The sequence below is a fragment of the Lepidochelys kempii genome, unplaced genomic scaffold, assembly GCF_965140285.1.
Source record: "Lepidochelys kempii isolate rLepKem1 unplaced genomic scaffold, rLepKem1.hap1 scaffold_276, whole genome shotgun sequence".
Classification (NCBI taxonomy): Eukaryota; Metazoa; Chordata; order Testudines; family Cheloniidae; genus Lepidochelys; species Lepidochelys kempii.
The window spans coordinates 7791-29822 of NW_027621930.1; the positions used below are offsets into that span (position 1 = coordinate 7791).

General features: G+C 51.0%; 1 protein-coding gene across 13 annotated transcripts; it reads right to left on the minus strand.

Moving 5' to 3' along the window:
* Positions 1 to 2451: 2451 nt before the first annotated feature.
* Positions 2452 to 15393, minus strand: HNRNPC (heterogeneous nuclear ribonucleoprotein C). Of its 13 annotated transcripts, none has more exons than XM_073308676.2 (9): positions 15260 to 15393; positions 12248 to 12273; positions 6276 to 6536; positions 5017 to 5131; positions 4436 to 4483; positions 3753 to 3913; positions 3195 to 3308; positions 2833 to 2990; positions 2452 to 2752 (listed from the first exon to the last, which is right to left on the minus strand). In XM_073308676.2, exons 3-9 carry the CDS (start codon positions 6514 to 6516, stop codon positions 2669 to 2671), a joined length of 921 nt encoding a protein of 306 aa, XP_073164777.1. In that variant the 5' UTR covers positions 6517 to 6536; positions 12248 to 12273; positions 15260 to 15393; the 3' UTR covers positions 2452 to 2668. The 13 variants fall into 13 exon arrangements, with proteins under 13 accessions (XP_073164777.1, XP_073164775.1, XP_073164776.1 ...); XM_073308674.2 differs by having other exon boundaries at positions 6276 to 6539; XM_073308675.2 differs by having other exon boundaries at positions 6276 to 6539; positions 11636 to 12273.
* Between the last annotated feature and the right edge of the window lie 6639 nt (positions 15394 to 22032).

Consider the following 22032-nt stretch of genomic DNA (forward strand, 5'->3'; position numbering starts at 1 on the left):
TCTAAGTAACTACATGGGAAACAAATAATCAAATTACTCCTTAACCTTCTCTAATTAATATTCTGATTATTTTCTAACTTAATGTCACACACACCCCTTCGAAGGTAACTTGTCTTGGTGCACTTAAAAGCAACGAATGCTAATTGAAAATATTTTACTGGAAAACTGGTTTAGGCTGTATATTTCATAGTCAAGTAACTTCCAAAAACCTAATTTATAATGTCATTAACTCCAGAGCAGAATTACGTGACTCTGGGTTTGGCTCTGATCCTGCAAACTCATGCACACGAGTAACATTTTATGAACATGCGGTCCTTGTGGGTGTTTAGAGGCCCAGCACCTTCCCCAGGATGTGGGCAATGTGCAGAGAATGAGCTTAAAGTCAGACACTGACGAAGGGACCATTACCTGCCAGAGATGGGAGGTGGGGGTAGGGTGACATTCTGGAGAATAATCTTTGTGCCGCCAGATGCAGTCTTTGTAAAATAACAAATAACCTTAAACTCCAAAACAAAAACACCACTATTGGTTGGGCTGCACCAAGGGGGGCTTAGCAGGCTGGATATAGGGCAGGGGAACTACAACTTCCCTGATGCACTGAGGCCTGGCTGGGAGAGAATGTGATAAACATTGGGCTTCCCATGATGCACTGCAGTAGGAAAGCACTGGTAGAAGTTAGAGACTGGAGAGACTACATTTCCCATACATGCCAAACAAGCCAGATCAGGGACAACTGAGTATATCCAGGGCACCAGGAAGTCCCTGGGGCATTTCACTGCTCTCCTCCCTACTTGGTGCACATATTGGAGGGCAGGGGGTGGAGATGGAAGCTGACCCATGGCCACCTCCTGCCCTGCAGCCTCCAGCAAGCCTCCCTCTGGAAACCAGAACTGCCGAGTATCCTGCCAGTAGTCTCTCCCTCTTCCAAATGCCTGCCAAGTGTCATCCCTTCACAGAAACCAGAAGTGCCAGTCTGGCCAATACCATCCCATCCCCCTAAAGCAGGTCAGTAGTGGCTGCTTTGCCTCCCCCGCAAACCAGGAAGTGCCTCAGTTCTGGCAGTGTCATTCTCCCCTGCATATACAGGACGTGACCACCTCCTGTCATTAGTGTACCCCAGACACATCATCCTGCCTATGCTGTGAATGAAAGGGTCTTGTTCTATGCAATTGCATGGCTGGGCCAGGAATCACCTCCTCAGTGTTCCTCCTGGTAATTTTACCCACAGCTGGAGCCCATGTCTGGTTTTCTACTGTGGCCATGATTGGAGCAGCTAAGCACTTCCCAGGTACATTAGGGCTGCAGAGGAAGGGTGCCAGGGAGACCCATGGAGTCTACTCACCTTGCTTGCACAGGGAGTGGCATTTGTTTCTTATCTGATCCACGGAACTTGGTGCAAACTTTCTTAGATGCCTCCTATTGAAGCCCCTTTAGTGCGGCTCAAACACCCTCATGGCTCCATGAGGCAGAGCAGCATTATCCCCACTGAGGCAATGAGGCACAGAGATTCTGCAAGATGCCCTGAGTCATACAGCAAGTCTTAAGTAAAGACAGGCTTGTACCCTAGATCACCTGGGTCTCTTTCAGGACATCCTTTCTTACATTTTTCCCAGTTTTGCTCTGTACAGGTAAAGAGATGTATTTATATGAAATGACCACGAGAAAACTCATGAATCAACACATTCTTCCCAACCACAAGACAGTTTTTCAACTTGACAGAGAAAACCTGAAGTGAGAAGAATCTATGAGAAATTCTCACTTTTTCTGCAGCTCAAACGTGACAACAGAACTGCTGGTGGTGTTGTAGCTCTCTTGGTCCCAGGCTATTAGAGACACAAGGTGGGTGAGTTTTTTTTTATTGGACCAACTTCTGTTGGTGAAAGACAAGCTTGCAAGCTCTCAGCCCTCACCCACAGACAAGTTCTCAACATTTTGGTCTTAAAAGGGGGTGAACAATCAGATTTATGCTCCTCTCTCCCACCGTACAAGTACAGAGGCCTGTGTTTAACCTCAGAAAGGGTAAACTTGGTTGGAAGAGTCAGGGTGTCTGTGTCTCAAATGTGAACTGGAAGCAGCAGCCACCTCCTTGCTTTTCTGGTGCACATTCATTAACTATGATGGGGCTCAAGCATTAGTGCTCCTTAATCAGGTTGTGTCCTTTAAACCTCCCATCCCAGCAGACAAGGTAGCAGCCTGAGCCCAGTTGATACTACGTCTGGAGAAACAATACTCTAAGCTCCAGGAGTGGGATATCTGCTAGTGCACAAACCCCTGGCTTGCACTAGGAGACATGTATCCCCCACCAAAAACTTCTTGTGGTACATCCTGCTCCTGAGTGTCCCCTTCCCCAATTGCTCTATGCCATAATCTCCCTCCACTGTGGCAGATGCCACTACATATGCTGGGCCAGAGGGTACCCCCAGGTGGACAGATACAGGTAGATGCACCAGGTAAAAACCATACTTTTTTTTATTGTTAAATCATAGAGGTATCAAAATTAAAAGAGGAAAATGACAGGGGATTTAACAGAACTATGGGGAGAGCCAGGGGTGCAGCAGGAGACAACACCATGAACACATGGACGGGCAGTGAGAAGGAGGCTGGGGAGGGGCCAGTGACAGGCTCAATCTCAGGTGGGCGCCTTGCTGGGAGGGGTTACGCCAGTGGCTTAGGAGTCATCTTCACCATTGGCACTGTCTCTGTCGTCCTCTCCTTCCTCCGCCTCCTTCTCGTCACCCTTGATGGATTCCAGCTGAGAGAGAGGGGACAGGAAGGGATTAGCTACAGTGACACCCACTCTGCCCTGGCTCTCTCTGGCTTCAGGGTTCATACCTGGTCATCCCCTCGATCCTCATTATCGTCATCGTCCAGCAGGTCCCCCTCCTCAGCAGAGTCGTCTGCCCCAGCCTCAGACTCCATCTTCACGTTGCTCTCCTCCTTCTTCATGGAGCTGCTGCTCTGCTCCTCCTCAGACTTCTCATTCTTCATCTCTAAAGGGGGTGAGGATGGGTGTAAGGAAAAACACTGCCCCAGGGCCTTGTGCCCACCCCCCATCCAGGGAGCTGAGGCTGCCCTGAACAAAGCACACTCCATGGAGGGGGACATTCTCCCAACCCTGCCACAGCTCCACACCCAGGACAAACCAACATGGGTCCCTCAAGAGAGCCCCACGCCCTTCTCCACCCCCCTCTCACCCGTCTGTTTACTTTGATCCTTCTCAATCTTTTCCAGGCTCTCCAACAGCGAATCCACTTTCTGTTTGATCTGGGTCAGCTCCTTCTTAATGGTCTGGATGTCATCACCTTTCACTGAAACCCAAGAGAAGCAGGGGACTGATTGACACTAGGACCCATCCCAACAAGGTACAGGCTACAACCCCAACTCTGGAATGCAGGGCCCTTAGACCCCGCACTGGCAAGAAGGGTAAGTTAGTATCAGTACACACTACTCAAGGTGGGTCTGACATAGGGTGACCAGATTTAACGGGTAAAATATTGGGACACATAGGGGAAGCAAATAAATAAATAAATAAAATAATTTTTAAAAAAACCACACACGCAAGAGCAGCCAAAGCTGCAATATCGGGACAAATGGCGTCCTGATCGTGCATCAGTCGGAACGCGGGACAAAGACCTAAAAATCGGGACAGTCCCGATTTTAACAGGACATCTGGTCACCCTAGTCTGGCACCCGCAGCCCGTCTGACCCCGCCCCAGGCCCCTGAAGTCAGCACTGCAGGCTCCGACACGTACATTTACCAGACTTGGAGGATGATCCTCGCTGACCACTCTTGGAATTAAAGCCACTCTTGCCTCGGCGAGAGGTGTTGCCAGAGACACGCTGGCGTTTGGAAGGCACCACAGCCCGGGCGATGGGGGGAGGTGGGGGCACACGTGCGGGGTAGCTGTACATCCTAGGAGCAGGAGGAAAACAGTGACCCCCGAGCAACAGGACCTCCACGCACCCACCTGCACACTGAGCTGCAGAGTGTTACAAGTTTCAGAGTAACAACCGTGTTAGTCTGTATTCGCAAAAAGAAAAGGAGTACTTGTGGCACCTTAGAGACTAACCAATTTATTTGAGCATAAGCTTTTGAGCACTACAGCTCACTTCATCAGATGCATACTGTGGAAAGTATAGAAGATCTTTTATACACACAAAGCATGAAAAAATGGGTGTTTACCACTACAAAAAATTTTCTTGGAGAGTGGGGTGGGGGGAGAGAAAACCTTTTGTAGTGGTAAATACCCATTTTTTCATGCTTTGTGTGTATAAAAGATCTTCTATACTTTCCACAGTATGCATCCGATGAAGTGAGCTGTAGCTCACGAAAGCTTATGCTCAAATAGAGTGTTACAGTGGCATCTACGCCCCCTGAGAGATTGTGTGTGCAGTGTTAAAGCTTATTGTCATCCTCCCAGGACACTCAACGTACCTGTCATAGTAATCCCGCTGGAAATCATAGTCCAGATCGAAGGAGGACCTGGAAGAGAAAGCCCATGAGACATGGTCAGGATGGGCAGATAGCCGGGGGGGGTGGGGGGTGTAGAGAAGAAGGAGGAGATGATGGTGAGGAGGGACCCTGCTGAGGAAGTGGAGAAAGAGGTGCTGCTGCACCAAACCTGCTCCTCATGGAGGGAGATAGGACCCAGAAGCCCAGCCTAAGGGACTCACTGGCTTCTGAGTGCAAGTTATACACACACAAGGAGCCATGCTGCAGGAGGGAGGGGTAGCTTTGCTAAGCAAACCCACCAGCACCTGTCTCTCCAGCTAGCCTGCTACCCAGGGCCACGTGAGATGAGCTGGGACGGGCCTGGGCAGGACCTCCCACACCCAGGGAGCCACAGCAATTCACACACTTGGGGCAGGGGCCTAGGCAGCCCGAGACACCCAAGGGAGGCATCTAATGTGCAGCCACTTCCTGACATCCCTCCCCACCTCTGGGAGACAGAAAGAGACAGAGAGAAGTGCCCACGCAGGGCATGAACGCGATATAAAAAACATAAGGGTCCCGACCTGACTAGAGGGGACGGAGAAGGTGGTGCAGCTACTGACCCGTACATCTCCGCTGCCGACCGCTTCACGCCCGCCTTGCCCCGGTTCACCTTTGGCTCAGCCGCCAGGTTGATGTCTGAGAGAGAAGCAGACATATGCTGAGCAGACACCCCTACTCCTCATTGGTGTGAGGAACTAAACACTTCAACTGACTGGAGCCAGGCCCACAGGGGACAGCTCCTGGATCAGAGCCGCTCTCCCCCACTGGAGTGCTAGCTCTGACCAGTGCAGCTCACAGGCATGAAGTGATAGCATGATCCATGTCCCTCTCCAGCACAACTCAGTACCCAGTCCCACCAAACAGGCCATGGGGAACAGCTGGCAGTGGGGAAGCAGACACACACCACAGGGGCCAAGCAATGGGAAGGCTCCCCACACATGCAAGGCTTGCCCAGAGAAAATTCCCAACTGCAGACTGTGATTACAGTTTATCCAGCTTGCAACAGGGCCTGTGTGTGTCAGTGACCCGGCCACGCACTGGCAACAGGGAAAGGGGCAGACTGCATAATGGGTGCCTCAGTCTCCACAGAACCCCACAGACACCCTCCGATTCACACCCCTGTGCCCAAGACCTCTTGAGCATCATACCCACCTCCCTTGACAGATCAGCACTAGGTCACTGTTGGCTGCTGGCCAGTGCCTCTAACAGCTTCTGAGATAAACCTGAGCCCTGGTGGAAGAGGCAGCGGCATCTCTTGTATCAGAGATCTGCAGAGGGTCAGAAACCTGCCACTCTGGGAACCCCCCATCCCAGCTCCCAACCCACCCCCATCTATTCCATGCTCACATTTCTCCTCCTCCCTCCTAGCTTCTGTGACTAGGTGCTGCAGGGGGGCACCTCAACAGCTGAACAACTAGCCAGGGTGGGAGTGTTGGGTGAAGCTCTCACAGAACCTGGCTGGTGATCAGCTTATCCTCTGCAGTGCGCGCAGATGGGGCAGGAGGCACAACTTGGGGACACCCACCAAGGGTCTGGCCAGCAATCTCCCTGGTATGGTACGGTAGGTTTACGGCAGGCAGGAGGTGCTCACCTGGGACCAGGCCAATGCTATCCCTGACATCTCCCGAGTATGCGAGGCTGGGGGACTGTCTGGTCTGGGTTAGGGATGCAGCCAGGAGACGCTCACCTAGGACTTTGCCTGTGCTAACCCCGTGATACTCCTCACTGTGCATGAAGAGGTGTCTGATCTGAGTTAGGGATGCAGCCAGGAGGCGCTCACCTAGAACCTGGCCTGCGATCATCCGGCCATCCTCCCCGGCCACAGCAGCGCGGGCATTCCGCTCGTTGACGTACTGCACGAAGGCAAAGCCCTTGTGCACAGAGCAGCCCACAATTTTGCCATACTTGGAGAAGATAGCCTCCACATCAGACTTCTTCACCACCAGTGTGTTGAGATTCCCGATGAATACACGCGAGTTCATGGAGCGTGGGTCTGTTTTGTTGGTGACGTTGCTGGCCATGTCTCACACGCAGCACGGACCTGCTGGGGTGGGGAAAGCTGGTCAGAGGGACAGTCACAGGAATGACCACACCCCATCTCCCTGCATCTCAGAGCCAGGTCCCATCTCCACTGCCTTCCATCCAGGCATCCAAGTTCTTTATGAAAAGGGACCGCGATCTCAGAACCTCCAGTCACAACACGAGGCACACAATTAGACTTGGGCGAGCAATTGAAGGCTTGGTCATGGCTACACAGTGATCCGGGAACAGCCAGATCCACCCCCTTTTAGAATTACCATTGTACAAGGCACTGATGAGAGGCCATTTGGAATACGGTGTGCAATTCCGGTCTCCCATGTTTAAGAAAGATGCATTCAAACTGGAACAGGTCCAGAGAAAGCCTGCTAGGATGATCAGAGGAATGGAGAACCTACCTTATGAGGGGAAACTTAAGGAACTTGCCTCATTTAGCCTAACAAAGTAAAGGCTGAGGGGAGATGTGACTGATCTCTATAAATACATCAGAGGGATAAACACCAGGGAGGAAGAGGAGTTATTTTAGTTAAGAGCCAATGTAGTTAAGAGCCACAAGAACAAATGGATATAAACTGGCCATCAACAAGTTTAGGCTTGAAATGAGAGACAGGTTTGTAACCATCATAGGATTGAAGTTCTGGAAGACCATAAGAATGGCCATACTGGGTCAGATCAAAGGACCATCTAGCCCAGTATCCTGTTTTCCAACAGTGGCCAATGCTAGGTGCCCCAGAGAGAATGAACAGAACAAGTAATCAGCAAGTGATCCATCCCCTGTCACCCATTCCCAGCTTCTGGCAAACAGAGGGTAGGGACACCATCCCTGCCCATCCTGGCTAATAGCCATTGATGGACCTATCCATGAATCTATCTAGTTCTTTTTTGAATCCTGTTACAGTCTTGGCATTTACAACATCCTCTGGCAAGGAGTTCCACAAGTTGACTGTGCATTGTGTGAAAAAATACTTCCTTTTGTTTTAAACCTGCTGCCTATTAATTTCATTTGGTGGTCCCTAGTTCTTGTGTTATGAGGAGTAAATAACACTTCCTTATTTACTTTCTCCACACCAGTAATGATTTTATAGACATCTATCATATCCCCCCCTTAGTCGTCTCTTTTCCAAGCTGAAAAGTCCCTGTTTTATTAATCTCTCCTCATACAGCAGCTGTTCCAAACCCCTAATCATTTTTGTTGCCCTTTTCTAAACCTTTTCCAAGTCCAATATATATTTTTTGAGATGGGGCGACCACATCTGCATGCAGTATACAAGATGTGGGTGTACCATGGATTTATATAGAAGAAATATATTTTCTGTCTTATCTACCCTTTCTTAATGATTCCCAACATTCTGTTTGCTTTTTTGACTGCCACTGCACATTGAGTGGATGTTTTCAGGGAACTATCCAAAATGACTCCAAGACCCCTTGCCAAGGGGAGAAGTGGAGGCAAAAAAACACTAATTTGTTTCAAGACCGAATTTTACAAGTTTACGGAAGGGATGATATAAGGCTGCCTAAAATGGCAAAAGGTCCATCTGTGACTTCTATTAGCAAATATCCCCAACAGTCAAAAATGAAACACTAGATGGGAAGGGCTGAGTTACTAGAGAGAGTTCTTTCCCAGGTGTCTGCCTGGTGGATCTTGCCCACATGCTCAGAGTCTAAACGCCACATTTGGGGTCAGGAAGTAATGTCCCCCCAGAACAGACTGGCAGAGACCGGGCGGGGAGGAGGGGTTCACCTTCCTCTGCAATGTGGAACACGGGTCATTTGATAGTTTGAACTACAGTAAATGGTGGCTTCTCTGTAACTTGAAGTCTTTAAATCAAGATTTGAGAACTTCAGTAACTCAGCCAGAGGTTACGGGCCTATTACAGGAACATATGGGTGAGATTCTGTAGCCTGATGCGCACGAGGTCAAGCTAGATCATCATTTTCTGTCCTTCAAGTGTATGAGTAACACTTTGTATACAAGCCCCCAGAGCATCTGTGCCTGCAGAAGAGACTGCAATACCTACAGAGAAGAGATGCCCAACACCTAGCCCTAGGCACCTGCCTAGCTCTCCAACTTTTCCTGACCCTGGAATACAGCCAGTGTCAGATCCAGTCACATAGTGCTCTGTCTGGCCCAGAATCACCTGGCAGCAGTCACCACCTCAGAGGAAGGGCTAAGAAACCCTGCAGCAGGCAATTTCCCCCCAACCCCCTCAGTTAGGAGTCAATTCAGGGTCGGAAGGAGGAAAGCTTAGATTCCTTCCACCCTTGGTTTTAGATTTCCAAAAGGAGCCTAGGAGTTTGGGACATGGGCAATAGCCCCCCACAGTACTTTTGGCTATCCCAGCCTTAACCCTGGCTAATGGAACTCTGGATGCACATGCCCAATCTGCCTGAACCCTACCAACCTCTTGGCCTCCTCAACGCCACCATGTGATGGGGAGTTCCACTGGCTATGTGTCCACGGCATGAAACTATTTCCTTTTTGGCAGCAGCATAGAATCACAGAATATCAGGGTTGGAAGGGACCTCAGGAGGTCATCTAGTCCAACCCACTGCTCAAAAGCAGGACCCATACCCAATTAAATCATCCCAGCCAGGGCTTTGTCAAGCCTGACCTTAAAAACTTCTAAGGAAGGAGATTCCACCACCTTCCTAGGCAACGCATTCCAGTGTTTCACCACCCTCCTAGTGAAAAAGTTTTTCCTAATATCCAACCTAAACCTCCCCCCCTGCAACTTGAGACCACTACTCCTTGTCCTGTCCTCTTCCACCACTGAGAATAGTCTAGAACCATACTCCCTGGAACTACCTCTCACATAGTTGAAAGCAGCTATCAAATCCCCCCTCATTCTTCTCTTCTGCAGACTAAACAATCCCAGTTCCCTCAGCCTCTCCTCATAAGTCATGTGTTCCAGACCCCTAATCATTTTTGTTGCCCTTCGCTGGACTCTCTCCAATTTATCCACATCCTTCTTGTAGTGTGGGGCCCAAAACTGGACACACTACTCCAGATGAGGCTTCACCAAAGTCAAATAGAGGGGAACGATCACATCCCTCGATCTGCTCGCTATGCCCCTACTTATACATCCCAAAATGCCATTGGCCTTCTTGGCAACAAGGGCACACTGCTGGCTCATATCCAGCTTCTCGTCCACTGTCACCCCTAGGTCCTTTTCCGCAGAACTGCTGCCTAGCCATTCGGTCCCTAGTCTGTAGCTGTGCATTGGGTTCTTCCGTCCTAAGTGCAGGAACCTGCACTTATCCTTATTGAACCTCATCAGATTTCTTTTGGCCCAATCCTCCAATTTGTCTAGGTCCCTCTGTATCCTATCCCTGCCCTCCAGCGTATCTACCGCTCCTCCCAGTTTAGTATCATCCGCAAATTTGCTGACAGTGCAATCCACACCATCCTCCAGCACACTAACTGCCTTTCCATTTCATTAATTCTGCCCTTTGTTCTGTAATGCGGCTGCAAATACCAGGATCCGATCTATCACCCGTTGTTGTGTAACCCTCCATTCTCTAAGAGGAGCCGTCCCAATCTCTTTGCGAAGCAGACAGGCTGGATGGGAATGAGAAGCCCTATCTTGGCTCACGTGGACCCTGGATCCTTTCTTCCTGAGGCCATTTCCAAACTGGGAGTGGTGAGGGGCTGGACTCATGCAGATCCTGCCTTGTGCTCCACACCAGCCAACTCAGAAGGAGGCAGAGTGACCTTCCCTGGGTCACCCAGCAACATAGGGGCTCACCTGAGACCCAAGCACTTCACCAAGTGCTCTCCCTCCCTGACATTCTGTGCACGCCTTCCCAGCCACCCTACAGACAACAAGCCTTTCATGAAAGAGCAATGACTTGTCCCATCTGAAGGGGGTGTTCAACCCCCTTCTGCACAGAATACGATGGGCCTAGGGCAGCATACAGGCACTGTACATCACGAGTAGGAGGCAGGGATCAGCATGGGGGCAATGCTGCACAACATGGAGATGGAGTGCAGCTTTGTTTCCACTTGCCTCTGATGAAGGGGATGCTCTTTCATGGAGCTGCAGGGGGCTGGGAGGGGAAGGGAACAGAGGTCTGGAAGACTTCTTGAGAACTGTCCCCCATCTCTCAGGATGGCATACACCCTTTACACTCAGCTCTGCTGCACAGAAGATTGTTGCCCTCCACACCCAAACACAGCCCCACACCCCAAAAGGTCAAAGCATTGGGGGCTGGTGAGTTTAACACACCTGCATTTCAACAGGCCAGACTGAGCACCTGCCAGGAGCTCAAGGACCATACAACAAACATGGTGCCACTGACAGTCCCTGCTACAGAAGCCCTTGGACTAAAATAGCAGGGGCAGCTGCAAGTCAGGATTGAGGGACCTCAGCAGAGCTTGGTGAGGACTCCAGGACTTGAGAGCATGTCACTGAGTAGTGAGTCAGCATGCTCCATCCCCAGAGGTGGTTCAACCCCCTGCTGCTTCTGCACATACCAACCACAGACAAGAAAAGGGAGAACAACCTACGTACAGCTCTAGGGAGACCCCATCTGGGACCTGGCACTCAGGTCCAACACTCTTAAACACAAAGGCCTCTGGTCCCAGAGCAGGGACGGGAGAGTACCTCTATACACAAGTCCAGAAGATCCCACCTGGGATCCTGTGCTCAGCTCCAGGCTCCTCACTGAAAGGGACATCTGAGGAGAGCAGCAGAAAGGTTCATCGATGCTGGAAGGCTGCACGTCTGGGGGAGCTGAGCCTGACAAGTTGTGTGTTGAGAACAGGATTTACATGGCTTCCCTTCCTCTGTCTCTCTCAAACCCAGAACTCTTCTTGTGACGCAGCTTGTGGAGGTGGAAATGTGACCACACTTATCAGCCGTGATAACCAAGCAGGCTGTGTCTTTCCCCTCCCACCACCAGAGCCACATGACCATGTCCCTTGCCATGGCAAAACCCCCCGCCCCCTGCAGCTCTGCTAATGCACGTCTCTGCAGCAAGCTACCCTTGGACCATGCCTAAGACACAACATTGGCACACACAACAATGCCTCCTCCATGCCAGGGCCTTTAATTCTGGCTGCTGAAGCTTGCAATAAAACCTATTGGCCCTCACACCTCTTACCATGGCCCAGGATGGATTTGTATCTGCGCCGCACGTGGTACCACCAGCTGCCGCTGCTGCTCCGGGCTGGGTGTCCATGTCGTTGTGGTGGGTTGTTTGTGAGGGAAGGACGGCGTAGAGGAAGAGCGGGAGGAGGGTTTGGGGGTCAAAGGAGGAGAGGGGCTGTTTGGGGAAGGGCCATCGCTATCAGGAGCGATAAGCACCACAGATATCATATTGCAGCAACAGTTTAAAAATTGTACAAATGAAAGATTAAAAATAAAAAATAAAAAAATAAAAAAAAATACAGACTTCCAGAGATGTTCTAAAACAATTCAGGAGAAACCAGGTCCCACTCTCAGCAGCCAGGCAGTCAGGGGGGAAAAAAAAGAGTTAGCGTGATCAATCCACTTTAAAAATTTAAAAACCTTCCACAGTCAGGAACACTCAGAAAAACTCGATTTCATCCGGTTAAAAATCAGCAGTGTCATTATCATCACCATCAGCAACATATCAGCATAGTCAAGTCATCAGCATTATAGTAGTATAATAGTAATAGTAACTAGCAACAACAATAAAAAGGAAATCAGTGGAAAGGCAGGAAAAATGGAAAAAAAAATTGGAATAACTTACTGTAGCTGAAGATCAAAAAAATCTCACTGTAAAAAAACAAAAATAAAAATAGCCCAGATTAGAAAAACGGGAGGTGCCAAAATGTCAAGTCAGCAACGATCATTTCTGTTCTCTCCCTCTCTCTCTCTCTCTGTTCCAGCTCAGTTACCACAGAACCGCCTGGGGAGAGCTCTCGGTAGGAGACAATCACAGCCCTTTGCACATCATCATTTCACTCTAAAAATACCCGAGGAGAGGTCAGCTTATGAGGGGCGAAAAGGCTCCTCACCTACCCCAGCTGCTGCAGAAAAAATAGAGATAGAGACTTTAAAAATTACATCTTAAATCCAGCTCCGGTTTGGCGCAGGGAGCGCTAGGCCACGGGGACACCGTTAAAATGGCTCTATAAAATTGGGAGGTGTGCATGTGTGGGGAGGGGGGGTTAAAACGAAGCTGAGCTCCAGTGAGAAGGGATGGGGTTTCGCCTCGCTGCCCTGTGAAAGGAGAAGGGACAGATTGAGTCAGGGTTCCTCAGAAACACTGCACGCATCTCCCATTCGCCCGCCAAGAGACCTGCCTACCTCCCAGGGGGCCCCAAGCTCACAGCTGCCCTAGTTCAGTTAGGGCTCTGGGTACGATGAAACTCTGTCTCTATCTTAATATCTCTGCTTCTCCCTGTCACCAAGGAAGCAGCTCAAATGACTTGTGAGTACACAGATATCTGTGAGCTTGTGGCAGGAGGCAGCTTCAAGTGGAGGTGCATCATGTTCACACACCATGAGGCAATGAGGGCGAAGGGAAGGAGAACATATATACACTAAAAGAAAAGGAGTACTTGTGGCACCTTAGAGACTAACCAATTTATTTGAGCATGAGCTTTCGTGAGCTACAGCTCACTTCATCGGATGCATACGCTGGAGCCAACCCTGACAGAGGATGGGGAGAGGAACCTGCAAGTCAGTTAACTGGAACTCCAGGAATGTGGGGGGTCTGAGGCACCACATCCTTTTGGGGTTGGAAGAAAATATCCCCTTCCCCTCCCTGTCAGGTATTATGGAAGGTGGCTTGTTACTGGAAAAGGGGATGAGACTGCCTTCTCTCTCTCTCTGAAGAGACCAGCATTAGATATAGCTGGAGATGGGATACCAGGCTAGGTGGGCTCACTGCCCTGTGGCCCTAGGGGCCGTGGATATGATGTGAAAGAGATACCTGTCTACATGGGCCCATCTATCTGATCCAGCATGGATGGGGAGGATCCCAGGGTAGATGGGCTCATTACCACACTGGTTCAGAACACAGACAGAGAAAGTGGATTAGATGTGAAGAAGTGTAGTGGGGGGAGACATTGGGAAAGGAAGTGTCCTGTGCCTTTAGTATACACTGCCACCACATGCTCCCCTGGCATGGTTCAGGGACAGCCTGAACTGCGGGGTCCGCATTACCCCAGTATAAGTCACATTGTAAGTCACTCTCTCCTTCAAACCATCTCTGATCACTAGGAATAAGGCAGAGTCCCACCCTACAGCATAGGGGAACAGGATCCTCTCACTCTCACCTATTGCTATGTTTATTATTACAATCATTAGAATACCAGGGTTGGAAGGGACCTCAGGAGGTCATCTAGTCCAACCCCCTGCTCAAAGCAGGGCCAATCCCCAAATTTTACCCCAAATCCCAAATGGCCCCCTCAAAGATTGAACTCACAACCCTGGGTTTAGCATGGCAATGCTCAAACCACTGAGCTATCCCTCCCTCCCCCATAACAAGAATGTCTACACGAGGCCATGCCTCTAGGATTTGAGCTCCACAGGTTGTTTCCCCAGCCTGCTGTCACCCCAGAGAGGTGGTGTGATAGTGAGGAGGCTGACACTGTCCGGTTTGGAGTCACAACAGACACCAAATGCCTGCTGTTTCACACAAAGTTTGGTTAGATGGTACCTCCCATGTAGACACAGACACAGCCCAGATTCGCATCAGCTGTCCAAATCCCTGCAGTGATGTTTGTGCCCAGGGACCATTTACAGACACTTCTTGAACCAGAGATAAGGGGGCTAGCTGCCCCTCCCGGAAGGGGTCTGAATGTGTGGCCCATCCCTGCCATAGGAGTACCATCACAAGTGACCCAAACAAGGTGTATGTGTTGCAGAGTATATGTACCAGCCGACCCTGACCATGGAGGCAGTCTGTGCACCCTCATGCAACCCCCCCCCCCCGACCACCACAGTCACATCTGGGCTCCCCCCATTCTGACATCCTGGGGGAAGGAGACGGCAGCCCAGCCCAGACATCCCTCCCACCAACCTCCAGGTCTCGGCCATCTCAGCCACGGGAGTCAAAACAAAGGGGGATGCATGTGGGGTTAGCCCTCCTCCCCCGCCCCCATCTTGGTCTCTTCCAAAGGGGCAGGACAGAGTTACTCACTAGGACGTGCCATTCTCCACCCCCGGGGGGGGGGGGGGCAGGAGCAGGATATTTACATTGCCAGTTTTCCCGACCTCCCCCCCCGCATCCTGATCTCCGAGTTCTAGGGAACAAACAGATTTTCTGTTTCGGCAGCGCCATTACCCGCCCCGGCAGAAGAAAAAAATCTCTCCCCTGGAACAGACCATTAGGTCATCCCATTTCCGGCATTGGCCTTCCCCCCAAAAGTGTAGATTTCCCTCCCCGGGGCCGCACCATTACCGGAGGAGGGGGGCGCAAGATGTCGTCCCACCCACGATTACCGGAGAGAAATGTGTGGTGTGTCCCTCCAGCCCCTCAGCATTACCGGGAGAGGGGCAAGATATCCTCCCACCCACTATTTCTGGAGAAGAATGTGTCGTCCCCGCCCCATTACCCGGGGAGGAGACTGTGTGTATCGTGTCGTCCCCGCCGCCCCCGCTCCAGGGCCACGCCATTCCCCCGGGGAAGGGGGGGGGATATGTGTGTCGAGCCCCAGCCCCCACCATCAGCGGCCGGAGAGATGCCCCCGCCCCTCCCGGGGCAGGACCGCACCATTAACCCTCAGGAAAGGCTCCCGAACGACTCACTCACCGCTAGACCCCAATACGGCTCCGCGTCACTCTCACTATCTCTCCGCAGCCACCCCACTCCGAGCTCCTCACAAAATGGCGTCCACGCCGCCCTCTGTGCCGCGCAGCCCGGACTAATCTGTGCCCGCCCCCTTCACGCCCCCATTGGAGGGCGGGAAACCCCTTTCTCAGCAGTAATTGGCAAGTATGGAAGTCGAACAGAATATTGGCCAATGAGAGCAAAGAGGGTGAGGGCGAGGCCAGGAGTGGGCTTTGCCCCTTTTTCCTACATGGAAAGGCGACTAAGATAACGATTGGCTGAAGAACGTGTCACTCCCCGACCCTGCTCCAACTTTCCACTCTGACTGGCCTGTCATTCCCCCCACCCACCGTCCCTATAACAATTTTCCTTTCTGATTGGTTGAACAACTCATCAGAACTCGCCCTAGCCTATGGACCTCTGTGATTGGTTAAAGGTATTTTTTAGCGCACCACCGCTCTGCTTTTATCCTCATTGGTTGGCTGCCATATCTGTCACGTTCAAGTCTTATAAGCTGCAGTCGAGGAAGAGGCGGAATCAACTGTGTCTGATTGACTGAAAGAGCTCCATGGCGGCGGAATTGCATCCGGGGCCTGCGCCCTGACGCCTTCCCATTGGTCATCGTGGGGATGATGACGACTCTGTTTCCTCGCGTTGTCATTGGTGAGCGAAGGTTCTCGCGATCCTGCGGTGGGATCGGCTAGTGGCTAACGCGCGGGAGCGGGTAGGTCGTGCTTCCTCCAATCAGCGCCGGACCGCTGCCGTCCCGTAACGGCGATTGGCCGTTTTGAAACGGACCCTCTTAAATCAAGCACAGACAGAGGCCGTTTCTCGGGTCGGGTGGGGCCAGAAAGGGATGGAGCTGGGAGGCCATGAGCGACAGTGGCGGGGCAGAGGGCTAGGGGCTGAGATAGAGCCGGACGGGTGGGGCAATGGGCTGAGGGGGCGGGGCCGAGGTGGGAAGAGCCAGACGTCCACTCCGTCAGGGCCCGGCTCTGAGCGGTCTGGTCTTGGGGTGCAGACCCCTCCCCACGTAGAAGGGTAGGACTGGAAGGGGCCTGGAGAGGTCGTCTAGTCTAGTCCCCGCACTCCTGGCAGGACTAAGTATTCTCTAGACCAGTTCTGACAGGGGCTTGTCCAACCTGCTCTTACAAATCCCCAAAGATGGAGTTCCCACAACCTCCCTGGGCAATTTATTCCAGCGCCTAACCACCCTGACAGGAATTTTTTCATAATGTCTAACCTGAACCTCCCTTGCTGCACTTTAAGCCCATTGCTCCTTGTCCTATCCCCAGAGGTTAAGAAGAATAATTGTTCTCCCTGCTCTTTGTAACAACCTTTTATATACTTGAAAACTGCGATCATGTCCCCCCCCCCCCAGTCTTCTCTTTTCCAGATTAAACAAACCCAATTTTTTCAATCTTCCCTCATAGGTCATGTTTTCTAGACCTTTAATCATTTTTTTTTGTTCTTCTCTGGACTTTTTCTAATTTGTCCACATCTTTCCTGAACTGTGGCGCCTAGACCTGGACGCAATACTACAGTTGTGCAACTGATTGTTCCTTCCTAAGTGGAGTACTTCACATTTGTCCTTATTGATTTCATCCTATTTACTTCAGACCATTTCTCCAGTTTGTCCAGATAATTTTGAATTTTAATTCTATCCGCCAAAGCACTTACAACCCCTCCCATCTTGGTATTGTCTGCAAACTTTATAAATGTACTCTCCATGCCGTTATCTAAATCATTGATGAAGATATTGAACAGAACCGGACCCAGAACCAATTCCCTGCAGGATCCCACTCATTATACCCTTCCAGCATGACTATGAACCACTGAAAACTACTCTCTGGGAACGATTTTCCAACCAGTTATACACCCACCTTATAGTAGATCCATCTAGGTTCTATTTTCCTAGTTTGTTTATGAGACGGTCATGTGAGACAGTATCAAAAGCCTCACTAAAGTCAAGATATACCACATCTACCGCTTCCCCCTATCTACAAGGCTTGTTACCCTATCAAAGAAAGCTATCAGGTTGGTTTGACCCAATTTGTTCTTGACAAATCCATGCTGACTGTTATTTATCACCTTATTATCTTCTCAGTGTTTGCAACTTGATTGCTTAATTATTTGCTCCATTATCTTTCTGGGTACTGATGTTAAGCTGACTGGTCTGTAATTCCCCGGGTTGTCCTTATTTCCCTTTTTGTAGATGGGCACTATATTTGCCCTTTTCCAGTCTTCTGGAATGTCTCCCGTCTTCCATGACTTTTCAAAGATAATAGCTAATGGCTCAAATATCTCCTCAGTCAGCTCCTTGAGTATTCTAGAATGCATTTCATCAGGCCCTGGCGATTTGAGGACATCTAATTTGTCTAAGTAATTTTTGACTTGTTCTTTCTGTATTTTAGACTCTGATCCGAGCTCATTTTCACTGGCATTCACTATGCTAGACGTCCAATCGCCACCCACCTTCTTGGTGAAAACCAAAACAAAGAAGTCATTAAGCACCTCTGCCATTTCCACATTTTCTGTTATTGTCTTTTCCCCCTTATTGAGTAGCCCACCTACTCTGTCCTTGGTCTTCCTCTTGCTTCTAATGTATGTGTAGAATGTTTTCTTGTTTCCTTTTATGTCCCTAGCTAGTTTGATCTCGGTTTGCCTTGGCTTTTCTAATTTTGTCCCTACACACTTGTGGTGTTTGTTTATATTCATCCTTTGTAATTTGACCAAGTTTCCACTTTTTGTAGGACTCTTTTTTGAGTTTTAAGAACATAAGAATGGCCATACTGGGTCAGACCAAAGGTCCATCAAGCCCTGTATCCAGTGATGAGCTGCCAAAATCTTAACAACCGGTTCCCTCCTCACCCCACGAGGGGGTCATGGCCCACCCCCGCCCCCTGGGACTCCTGCCCCATGCAACCCCCCTGTGTTCCTTGATGACCACCCCCGGGACCCCTGCCCCATCCACCTCCCTCCCCTGACTGCCCCCAGAACAGGGCAGGAGGGTCTTGTGGGCCACTGTAGTGGGTGCCCACTGCGCCCCCACCCCTAAGAGCCAGAGGGACCTGCTGGGGGGCGAGGTGGGGAGTCCTGGCGGTGCTTACCTGGGGTAGCTCCCAGGAAGCAGCCGGCAGGTCCCTCTGGCTCCTAGAGGCGGGGTAGCGTAGCTAGCGGGGGAGCAGCCCTTCCCGCCACCCATCACATCAAAAGTGGTGCCTTAGGCACCAACTCCCTGGGTGCTCCGGGGCTGGAGCACCCACCGGCAGCTCCCCGCCCTGCGCCTGGCCCCAGCTCGCCTCCGCCTCCCCTGAACGCACCGCCCCGCTTTGCTTATCTGCCCTGTTCTGCTTCCCGCGAATCAGCTGTTCACGCGGGAAGTCTGGGAGCGCTGAGAAGCAAGTGGCGGCTTCGCGCTCAGGCCCAGGGAGGTGGAGGCGAGCTGGGGCGGGGAGCGGTTCCCCTGTGCGCCCCCCAAGTTACCTGCTGCAGTTCGAGCGGCCCTCCTCGTGCACCCCAGCTCACCTCTGCTCTGCCTCCCCCTCCCTGGGCCTGAGCGCGAAGCTGCCGCTTGCTTCTCAGCCCTCCCAGGCTTCCTGCACGAACAGCTGATTTGCGGGAAACCTGGGGAGAGGCGGAGAAGAAGAGCGGGGCAGTGCGTTCAGGGGAGGAGGCAGAGCGGAGGTGAGGTGACCTGGGGCCGGGCAGGGAGCTGCCAGTGGGTGCTCTGCACCCACCAAATTTTCCCTGTGGGTGCTCCAATCCTGGAGCACCCATGGAGTCGGCTCCTAAGGTGTCACTTTTGTCCGCTTGTTTCATTTAGAAGCCCTTTTAGAACCGGTTGTCCCTCGAGGGACAACCGGTTCTAAAAGGGCTTCTAAATGTAACAACCTGTTCCAGTGAACCGGCTCCAGCTCATCACTGCCAGTATCCTGTCCTCTGACAGTGGCCAATGGCAGGTGCTCCAAAGGGAATGAACAGACAGGTTATCATCAAGTGATCTGTGCGCTGTCACCCAATCCCAACTTCCGGCAAACAGAGGCTAGGGACACCATTCCTGCTCATCCTGGCTAATAGCCATTGATGGACCTATCTTCCATGAATCTATCTAGCTCCCTTTTGAATCCCGTTATAGTACTGGCCTTCACAACACCCTCCGGCAAGGAGTTCCAGAGGTTGACAGTGCGTTGCATGAAAAAATACTTTGTTTTAAACCTGCTGCCTATTAATTTCATTTGGGGACACCTTGCTCTTGTATTATGAGAAGGAGTAAATAACACTTTCTTATTTACTTTCTCTATACCACTCATGATTTTACAGACCTCAATCATATACCCCTTTAGTCGCCTCTTTTCCAAGCTGAAAAGTACCAGTCTTATTAATCTCCCCTCATACGGAAGCAGTTCTATACCCCTAATAATTTTTGTTGCCCTTTTCTAAACTTTTTCCAATTCCAGTAGATCTTTTTCGAGATGGGGCGACCACATCTGCATGCAGTATTCCAGGTGTGGGTGTACCATGGATTTATATAGAGACAATATGATATTTTCCATCTTATTATCTATCCCTTTCTTGATGATTCCCAACATTTTGTTCGTCTGCCATTTTGTTGCCCAGTCACCCAGTTTTGTGAGATCCTTTTGTAGGTCTTCACAGTCTGCCTGGGACTTAACTATGTTGAGTAGTTTTGTATTATCTGCAGATTTTGCCACCTCACTGTTTACCCCTTTTCCCAGATAGTTTATGAATATGTTAAATAGGACTGGGCCCAGTCAGGGCCGGCTGTAGGATTTTTGCTGCCCCAAGCAAAAAAATTTTTGGCTGCCCCCACTTTTTTTTCGTGCCCCTGGCTCCGCCCCAACTCTGCCTCTTCCTAACCCCTTCCCCAAATCCCCAGCCCTGCCTCCTCCCCCCGGGTGTGTCGCTTTTCCACCCCCCCATTGCTTCCTGCGGCTCCCCCACCCGCAACCCCCTGCCTTAGCTTTACCTCCGCTCTGCCTGCTCCCCTGAACACGCTGCTGGTCTGCTTCTCCCCTCTTCCTCTCAGGTGAGGGAGAGGCAGTGCGTTCAGGGGAGCAGGCAGAGCGGAGGTGAGGGGGCAGGAGCGCAGGAAGTAACGGGGGGGTTAGAGGAACCACTCCCCGCCGCAGCTCACCTCTGCTTCACCACCACTGCCTCCCCTGAGCGCGCCGCTGCTCGACTTCTCCTCCTTCCCTCCCAGGCTCGCCGTGCCAAACAGCTGTTTCGCACGCAGCAAGCCTGGGAGGGAGCAGGGAGAAGCGGAGTGGCGGCGGTGCACTCAGGGGAGCAGGTGGAGGCGGAGGGAAGGCGAGCTGGGGTGGTGGGGGCACATTTCTAGGGGCGGCATGGCCGACACCAGAATACTGCCCCTAGAAATGTGCCGCCCCAAGCACCTGCTTGTTTTGCTGGTACCTAAAGCTGGCCCTGGGCCCAGTACAGATCCCTAGGGGACACCACTGTTTACCTCTCTCCATTCTGAAAACTGACCATTTTTTCCTACCCTTTGTTTCCTATCTTTTAACCAGTTACCAGTACATGAGAGAATCTTCCCTCTTATCCCATGACTGCTTATTTTGCTTAAGAGCCTTTGGTGAGGGACCTTGTCAAAGGCTTTCTGAAAATCTAAATACACTATATCCACTGGATCTCCTTTGTCCGCATGCTTGTTGACCCCTTCAAAGAATTCTACTAGATTGGTGAGGCATGATTTCCCTTTACAAAAGCCATGTTGACTATTTCCCAACAAATTATGTTCATCTGTGTGTCTGACAATTTTGTTCTTTACGATAGTTTCAACCAATTTGCCCGGTACTGAAGTGAGGCTTACCGGCCTGTAGTTGCCAGGGTCACCTCTGGAGCCTTTTTTAAACATTAGCTATCCTCCAGTCATTTGGTACAGAAACTGATTTAAATGGTAGGTTACAGATGACAGTTAGTAGTCCTGCAATTTCACATTTGAGTTCCTTCAGAACTCTTGGGTGAATACCATCAGGTTCTGGAGACTTATTACTGTTTAGTTCATCAATTTGTTCCAAAACCTCCTCTAATGACACCTCAATTTGGGACAGTTCCTCAGATCTGTCACCCAAAAAGAATGGCTCAGGTTTGGGAATCTCCCTCGCATCCTCAACAGTGAAGACCAATACAAAGAATTCATTTAGTTTCTCCACAATGGCCTTATCATCTTTGAGTGATCCTTTAGCATCTCGATCATCCAGTTACCCCAAAGTTAATACTCGCACCTTGTTCTTTCAGCAGTGGGATCTCCTTTGCACTCTCTCAAACTCCCCTGTTTGCGGTCCCCTGTTCGCTAGCTTGAACACAGAATCTGGGTGGCCAACTCTCCGTTGGGCAGGGGCTGCGCGAACACCCCATAGCCTGCCACAGAGTCACCACCAGGGTGGCCTACGCTGCCCAACAAGGGAGAGACCCTCCAGAGGAAAGGAATTGGGATCCTCCCTATCCCACTCCAAAATTGTGGGGAGACCAGAGACCAATAAAGCTTCCTCCCTTCCCCTTTCCCTGCAGGGAAGCCACGGCCCTTTGCACAGGAGAGGGGGGCTGCATGGAGTTGTATGAGACAGCGGTCTTAAGCAGGGAGCCAGCAGTGCTCCCCACTGCCAGGATGAATGAGGAGGAGTCTGCTCGGTGGGCAACACCAGCAGTAGATACATGCAGGGTTCAGTGCAGCTTTGAGCCATCTCAGACACTGTCCTCTGCAGGAATCCTCT

Coding starts and splice junctions, on each gene's coding strand:
- HNRNPC (XM_073308678.2), bottom strand. CDS start 6,516: ATGGCCAGCAACGTCACCAACAAAACAGACCCACGCTCCATGAACTCG. Junction 4,484..5,016: donor TCTCCGTCCCCTCTAGTCAG/GTCGGGACCCTT, acceptor TTTCTCTTCCAG/GTCCTCCTTCGATCTGGACT. Junction 2,991..3,194: donor GGATCAAAGTAAACAGACGG/GTGAGAGGGGGG, acceptor CACCCCCTTTAG/AGATGAAGAATGAGAAGTCT.